At 41.9% G+C, this 8659-nt stretch overlaps 1 protein-coding gene across 1 annotated transcript in view; it reads left to right on the top strand.

Annotated features, from left to right (window-relative positions):
* cux2b (cut-like homeobox 2b) overlaps nucleotides 1-4300 on the top strand; it is a gene marked incomplete at its 5' end in the record, with an annotated part of 84417 nt that extends 80117 nt beyond the window's left edge. Inside the window, one exon of the mRNA XM_080532114.1 lies at nucleotides 136-4300. Within this exon, the coding sequence (XP_080388240.1) occupies nucleotides 136-955 (820 nt within the window). The 3' untranslated portion in view covers nucleotides 956-4300. The remainder of the gene's footprint in view (nucleotides 1-135) is intronic.
* Nucleotides 4301-8659: the final 4359 nt, after the last annotated feature.

Genomic DNA, 8659 nt, shown 5'->3' on the forward strand with positions numbered 1-8659 from the left:
AAGCCGCCTTTGGATAAAAAGTCAATGTTAATGTCAGAATAATGCCTCTAGTCTGATCAACACAATACATATATGCATGTTTGTAATGATGTGTGCAGATTTCCTTCTTTTTACATCTGACTGCTGTCTTGACAGGTCTAGAATGCGGCGGGAGGTCCTCATGGAGGGGCTTCAGGACAATGACACGGACGCAGAGCATCAGAGCTACTCTCCCTCTGCCACACGGAGTCCTTTCTCTGACGGGGAGGAGAGGAGGCCTCAGTACCTGTCTGGACGCACATCCCACCCCAGCCGTCCTCTCAGCGTCAGCACCCCTCAGCCTCATGTCAAACAGGAGGCCAGTGAGCGGGAGGACGACGGGGAGGACAGGGAGGGCTACATGAAACAGTCTAGAATCCAGTGCTTCTCTATGGGGGTCCAGTTCCCTCAGTTGAAAACGGAGCGCGAGGACGCCATGGCCGGCTGCAGAGACCTCCACTTGGCTCCACACTGTCAGAGCCTGAGGCAGGAGGAGGGGATGAGCAGCCAGGCCCAGGGGCTCTTCACTGGGGGACTCTCCATAGATGGTCCCCAGAGGACCAGCCAGTCCAGGCACGAGGGAGATGACTCCAGCAAGTCGCCCGTGGACCCCGTTAGCTTCAAAGCCTCGTCTGAGCCCTGTCGCAGCAGCCTGGAGGTCTCCCTCAACTCGCCCTCTGCCGCCTCCTCGCCCGGCCTTATGATGTCTGTCTCTCCCGTCCCGTCCTCCTCCGCACCCATCTCCCCGTCCCTCCCCAATCCACCCACAGCAAGCACCAATCACAGCCTGGACCCTAACCCAGTTCCTTCCCTTCAGAGCCCCAAACCCAACAGGAGCAGTCAGAGACGCAATGAGAAAATGGCAAATCTCAACAACATCATCCACAGGTTGGAGAGAGCGGCCAACCGAGAGGAGACTCTGGAGTGGGAGTTTTAGGTCCTCCTCCACGTCTACTCAGTCCTGATGACCCACACTGCACATGGGAGACTCTCAAAGAGAAGCCGCCAGAACACTTGGAGAGGAGCTTGGCTCCCGAGGACCTGTCCTCCCTGGTCTAACTGAAAGCCCCGCCTCACAGGAAACAGGGAACCAGAACTAAACTCTTACAGACAAATTCCCTTAGAGGACTTTTAGAAAAGAAAAAAATATTTATAAATGTGTTTTAGGTTTTTTGATAATGGATACTACTTTGAAATATAACAGCACTAGCTGTTGTTTTACTTAATGGACTCTGATGTGAAGACTTTTGCAGCTATGGTGTCATGAAATGTACACTGGAGTTCTGTAGATTGCCCTGGGTGAGATTAAAAAAGACCCCTGTCTTAAGCCATCAAAAGCACTATAATTATTTAAAAAGAGACATTGACCAAATTTGCTACTTTTTGAATAGCAATTTTTCAGATTTTGTCTGTAAGACGGGACAGTTTAAGTCAAGTAAAGTGTGAAATCCTACTACTGACTGAGGGAAAGTCCTTTAAGACTCTAAATATTCAACATCTCGTATGTACTTAGTTTCTTGGTGATATGTTTTGAAACATTTGTAACACAAACATATAAAATGTGGTTGTACATGTTGTAGAATTGTCTGCAATAGCCTTCTCTGAACCAGATGTAGCATGGTACTCAACTGACCCTGTTATCCTCTATAGTTAGTCACCTGTGATATACTTGAGCAAAAATGAGTGGAAAAAAAAAAGTTGAAAAATCTGCAAAAAATAAGAAAAAAGGAAATGTAAAATCTAATAAGTAGAGTCTTTTTAGTGTCTTTTTTTCTTTGAATAATCCTTGAGGTTTACAGTTTAGGGCCCTTGTGCAATTGGCAGTAGGTGAAACATTCACTACACATGAGCACAGTTTACATGATTTCTTTCAGATACCTCTCAGATCCTCTAAAGCACTGGTTCTCAGACTGTATGCGCCATGGCACACCCGGTTACCTCAGATTATGTTGATGCACATCATGCTATGATCACATTCTCATTCTCATTCACATCCATGAGCCTCCCACCCTTAGATTAATGGAATAATATATGTTTGGTTCATACGTCAGACAGGAATGGAGCCCAAATAACTTGTGGGAAGTTACTGAAAGGCAAATATAAGTCATATTTTGTCACAATTAGATTCCCTGCCCTTAGAACAAAACACATAATCCTCTCTTTCTCACTCTATCTATCCTCCTTTTGTCCTCTCAGGCACTGTCATACTGTTACCCCTTCATGTCTGTTTCTTGCCCTTCCACCAAGGTAACACATTACTGAGTTTTCTGGACCGTTAGCCTAATTTTGCTGCCCTTGAATGTAATGTTTACTGTAGCTATGGCATATGTCTACTACTGTATGTACATTATCTATGTAACACCTGCAGATCAACTCCTGGGCAGGTGAATAAGGATGAAAGAAACAACAAACCAGACCACCTACAAGTTCCTGTTTTGGGGCTATCTGACTCAAATACGTATATGAAAGCATGATACAATGTGACCTCTTATCATAATGTGACAAGTAACATTCAGTTTGTATTCAGTACATTTTAAGACACAAAATGTGATTATTCTCTCATATTCTCTTTGATCCTGGCCACTAGTGTATTGTGTCTATATGAGTTTCGTCATGCTTGCAATTTGTTCTTATCTACTGTATTTTGCTTCTGTTTTGTACTCTGGAGAATTTTAATGGCTCTTCAATACCTCGTGTATGAACTACTTACAGCACTTAGATTTTAATATTTGTGAGGATTCAAGAAAAGTTCAGATATCGAAATTATCCTAACTTAATGTCCACAAGTCTTTGCCTTTACTGTATTGTTGAAGTTGGTAGTAAACACTTGCACATGTCTTAATAGTTCAAAGGATTTGGATTGTATATGTATAGATATATAAATATTACACAATTACTGAAAATAATATCTTACATTCTTGAACAAAATGTGCTGATTATATTGAAATAGTGTACAGATTTATTAACCAAACCCATATGAACCAGTTCTGGTCTGGTAAGCTTGCCCATGTTTTAGACCTTCTCTCAGGGTAGTCTTGCTTCTTAAAGCTTTACTCAACCAGTCGCTCTCATCACTGGTAAACACAATAATTAATGACTGACGTAAACAGTAGACAGAATGGTTCTGCTATATTACATGGGATTATGGAAGTTGTATTTCTAAGGGAATGCATTGGAAAACTAATAGCTGTTTTTTCAGAGTAATGGCTAGCTGTTTTGTTACCTGTTGGTATGTTGAACATTTTCAAAGTAGGTGGTTTTAAAAAAAGAAACAAAATGAGGCCAATGGATAATATTTCTGACAGTGGCGACAATTGGCTCTTCCATACTTGCTGGGCACATTGGCTCTTCACATTTTAGAATGACACTGTATATAAACAGGAAAATCTGGGAATCTTATATTAAACCATGACAAACCGTCCTTTAATTTAACACCTCATTTTGTATTTCTGTGACACAGTGTAGCTGAGAAATAAGGAGTAACATCTCTTGTTTGAGATCTCATAGTCTCACTGAGACATGGATTAGTTTATGGCTGAAAATGAAATAAGTATTCATGGAATTCCCTTACCTCTTCTTGTAAACCTCATTTCATTGTTTAAATTTTGCATGCAATTTCATTCTGGTCACATGATGAGGAAATAGACTGTGTTCTGAAACATTGACATTGGATCAGCACTTATCCCTCTTTAAACTAATCAATTCCATGCATGTCACAATTGGCAAATTTCGTGAGAGGCTTGACATTTACCCTTGACCCACAAGTCTTGCGTGAATGTAAATGAAATGTGTTATATTGACTCACATCACAATGTTCACAAACCAACTGGGGATTTAATGAAAATCAGGACTCAAAAAAGTCCCCCCTAAACATGTTTTACCCAATAAGCCCTAAGAATTAAAAATACCTTAATGCCATATCATGCCTCATGGTTTTTCCAGTAACTTGGGCTTTTTTTTTGTAAATTGTGATTTGATGGACACAGAGAGGGCTTTGTCTAACCCAGTGGAAAAAAGCAAAGCTTTTCATAATATTACTCATAAAATGATTTTCATTTTGAAATTGACCGTCACAAAAAAAGATGTAAAGTGGTTGAATACTTAGGTCAGCAACAATATGATTGTATTACTGATTAACCTTCAATGAGATTTGGTTTTATCATAACAACATTTCAAATGTCAAACAAAGATGTGCTCTGAAGATCCAACTCTGAGCCAACAGAAGAAATTAGGTGTGCAAAAGGCTCAGATCTCTAATCTTATATGTTTCAAGGCAATGGAAGATATTGTTTTAAAGAATGGACAAAATATGCCAATCCTCTTGGAATCACATATGTATCAAGCCATCATTCAATACATAATTGTATAACAAATCTGTGTGTGTTGTGTTTTTATTACTACTAATAGGCATTCAGATAGTTCCATGTTTTACACAAACTCAAGACTACACCCATTTGTTTTGTAGAGGTCAAGTCCCCATGCTAATGCCCAAACATCTTATTTACCATAATCAATTAATCAACCAACTTTATCTACATACAGTACAGTAGCACATTTCATAAATACAATAAGGCTTAAAATTATCAATAGCAGTACTGCTTCTTGTTCTACAGGGCACACCCCTGCCCTGCATACAGGTGTGCTGCATTAGGTCATTGCATGTACTTGCTAGACACAATTTAGCAAGAAACAAACACCCTCTAGTTTGCAAGCTCAAACACTTCTATTAACAGGTTAACACAACCTAATCTATATAATTCACCGGTGGACAGACAGTGGCGGAATTAAAGCGTAGGCTATCTGTAAGCATATCGTTTTTTATAGCTTATATCCTTTATAGAAAAGAAACTATGATATTTATAATAAAAGTGTGGATCAGTAGACGGTTTGAAATGGGTAATATAAACATAGGTAACTTTGAAGGTATTGCTTATGCTCTCAAAAGTAACCTTATTTTTGAGCGATGTAGTGGTAAATGTTCTCGCGAAGTGTGTGTGTATTAATTTGTTTCCACGTTCGCACGGTTATTGTGCGCGCCCCTCCCCCAGCTTCAAAGAAACGCTGCAACGTGATGACGTTGCGGTAGCGTGGTTAGTGTGCGCGCCCCTCCCCCAGCTTCAAAGAAACGCTGCAACGTGATGACGTTGCGGTAGCGTGTTTAGTGTGCGTGCCCCTCCCCCCAGCTTCAAAGAAACGCTGTAACGTGCTGACGTTGCGGTAGCAGCACGTCACGCAGAATATTGGGTTGGGAGATTCGCGGCGATGGCGACTCGGCTGTTCAACGGGACGCACTGAACCCAGCCTCGGATATGACTCATATTTATTTCTTCAAGTGTCATTTGTTGCAAACCTGCTGCACTGCATCTTCAGCTCAATTATTGAGCTTTTCAATTCTCATGACTTCTTCTTCCCTGGTAAGTTCGCCGGTTGTCTCCCTGCTTTGGTGTGTTTTGACAGAGGCCTCCTGGTCGGGGTCCGCCCTCCATCTCACAACAACAACAACAACAGTTCCACAGAGCTCCAGCCAAGCTAACGGAAAAACAACAATAGGTAGCAGAAGAAAAGGTGCATCGGACCTCTAAACCAGCCTTTCCTTTTGATCATGCATCATTTAATCAGTCATACCAGCGGACATTGGCCGTGCTTAGATAGCGTAACGTTAGATAGTGTTTGGTAGACTGGATATGACTCGTTAGCATAGCTAACCAACGACTGGTCGTGGAGCCGGAGGAGGAGAGTAATCTGCCCGTGGCTGTCTAAACTAGCTAACGTTGCAGTGGACATGGATCACAACGGAACATAGCTAGGAACCCATCAGGGTTGCCAGTTGGGATTGACAATTTCCAGCTAAACTACAGACTAAAAAATGCAAAATCCACCAAAAACCACCAGCCCAAAACCTTCCATTGTCAGAAAACCGCTAATTACTATTGGGCAGGTAACACGCCAGCTTCATCTTAGTACAGTTAGACTCGTTTTATGCAAAGCGGGGTTTAACCATCGGTGTGTACTGCAAACCAGCAGCTGAGTTCTGTTTACAAACTGGGGACGTCGGTGTTTAAACTATCTCAATGATTATTATGAATGACAACAACATGGAGTTACAGTGAAATTATCAAATAATTATATAATAAAGTCCAGTTTTAATCGGCCTTGCAGTGGTGGAAATGAACATTGATCCAGGGGAATCTGCCAACTTTGTTTGACCTATTGGATATCAATATTTAGGCCTTGACGCTGGTTCCTGTAAGCAGCAGAAGCAGTGAGCAAAAACTCATCACTGGATAGATAGATTGACCTTTAATCTAAAAGCAATGAATTGAATCATTGTTACTTGCTTCTGTTTTGGTGCTGTAGTTCACATTGATATTTCATAATGCTTGCAGGCCTACTTGTTACAATGTTGTAGTAACTCTACCTCCATTCTCCCTATAATGTCACACAGATCTAGTAGGCCTACTTTTGCCTTCCTGTTTTCTCTAGCTATATCACTAACACTGAAAGTGATTTTAGTTAAGATTAATAATGTTTAGACTTTAGATGTTTACGTGCGGTCACGGGACAGGACTGAGGAGCTAAGGGGCTTAAGCCTTCCTTTTGATTCTGAACACAGCCAGACTGCACTGAGGCCATGGGTCACGAGCCTGCTGAACTTGAGTAAACATACTCTGTGTGTGTGTGTGTGTGTGTGTGTGTGTGTGTGTGTGTGTGTGTGTGTACACGCACCAGTATGTCATAGATATGGTTTATCAGTCAGTGCCAGCAGGGAGGAGGGCGTTCCCGAAGCATGCACTGCTGCAGAAGGCTGAGTTGGTCAAGGACTTACGTCCTTATAGACTGTGCTTAGTCTCAACAATCAAGTAGACTCCGGACTAAGAGATATCTGGGTGTTAGTATACGGGAATTGTGTCTGCTCTCTGTGAAGCAAACCCACTGGCATCAGAAATGCTCCTGTAATGGTGTGTGCAGTCCTAAACCTCTCATTTACTTGGCTTCCCGGATCAGGTTTCAGTATGTGAATGTTTGACCTTTGAAATTATTTGTGGGTCTGGAAATACACAAAGTATAGTCTGATAGTTGTTGCATATCTTGAACTGAGATGAAACTGCCTCAAGATCCAAATTATGCAATGGATTTTTTCCCATTCTGCTCATGTGTTTAAAACGGTGTCTCTCAACTCACTTGCAGTCTACTGTAACCACCAGCAGAGCTATATTTACCAGCGAATGAAAAGGGCTATTGTAGATTGAATGTTGCAGTGAAAAGTAAAGTACTTTGCAAAATAGGTAAAGAGTTTGAAGGGCAATTGAAGTATTTGTTTGCTCTGTTTAACAAGTGTCGTGTTTTCTCTCTCTCTCTCTTTTGTTACAGAATTCAATGTCTTCTCTTTAACCAACACTTTAAACACGGGATCATCAAGATAACACCTCACCTGTTGCTTATATTCTTTGGTACGTTCTACAATCAGTAGGCCTTCATTACAAAATGTTTCTAGATCAATATAGTTGATAAAGGTAAGCTACTGAAAATGGATTATGAGCTCCATATGTGATACAATAACTATTGACATGCGCTCTAAATCCATCTATCAGAGAGCATTACTGTTATACGTGTGGTCAATGTCCATGAGGGGTTGTTTGCAGTTGAACCATTAAAATAAGATTAAAGGTTAAACTAAAAACATGATTACACATTAAAAAGAGTATTTTTACTTTATGGGGCAATGAAAGGGAATGTTCTTTTGGGTAAAACATTAACATATTCTTTCACTTTCTCTCTTTGTCTTTACCCCAACTCTTCCTCCTCCTCTCTCTACTCTAAAGACTGAGATTTGGGTCCAGTGAGGAAGGCCTGTGTTCCTTGGACAGTGACCCACACTCCTTCACAGGGGCCATGGTAAAGTTCATCCACATCATTGGTGTTTTTGCCCCACAAGAAAAGCTGCTATCTGTACTGCGGCATGTGTGTTGTATGCAGAATCGGAAACTCTCCCATTGATTTTCACGGTTTTAATCAGCACTGTTTACCAGGGCCTAGACAGTGACATAAGCCACAGTGTCAGAGTTACAACTAGGCTGCTGTGTCAGCAGAGTCTCTTTTATCTTGACAGGACATTTCAGTGGTAATGATATGGTGGAATATAATCACTGCATGTGATGGGAGATATGTCCCGGGTCAGTCATAAACCCAGAGACAGTGTGTATGTCTGCTTGTGTCCGTTGGCGTGCGGTCCTGTGCCTGCCCCCTGGCTGGCCCCTCCAGAGTGCTACCCCACACTGTGTCAGCTTGGCTCACAGACAGCGATGGGCAGGTCATGCTGAGCCAGCAGCCTGCAGGATATGCTGCCCCAGTCTTTTATCTGCCATCTCTATGGACCACCATAATCTCTCTTTGTCCTCACCAGTAGGGCCGTGCTCTCATAGACTGCCCCATAGCTGCCCAGTGGCCCCAGGCTTCTACTGAAATAGACTTTTTAGAACATAGAGCATCGCCATCCCCTCCCTGAAACATGTGCTTTGACTCTGCTTTCGTGTAAATGCTTCACATACCCATGCAAAGAAATGCCCTCTGTGTATTTTCCGAGTATTATTTTGGGGGCATTATGCAACTTTAGAAAAAGCTCATGGGTCGCACTGTTTTA

This window comes from Nansenia antarctica (genome assembly GCF_963989245.1).
Source record: "Nansenia antarctica genome assembly, chromosome: 5".
Taxonomy (NCBI): domain Eukaryota; kingdom Metazoa; phylum Chordata; class Actinopteri; order Argentiniformes; family Microstomatidae; genus Nansenia; species Nansenia antarctica.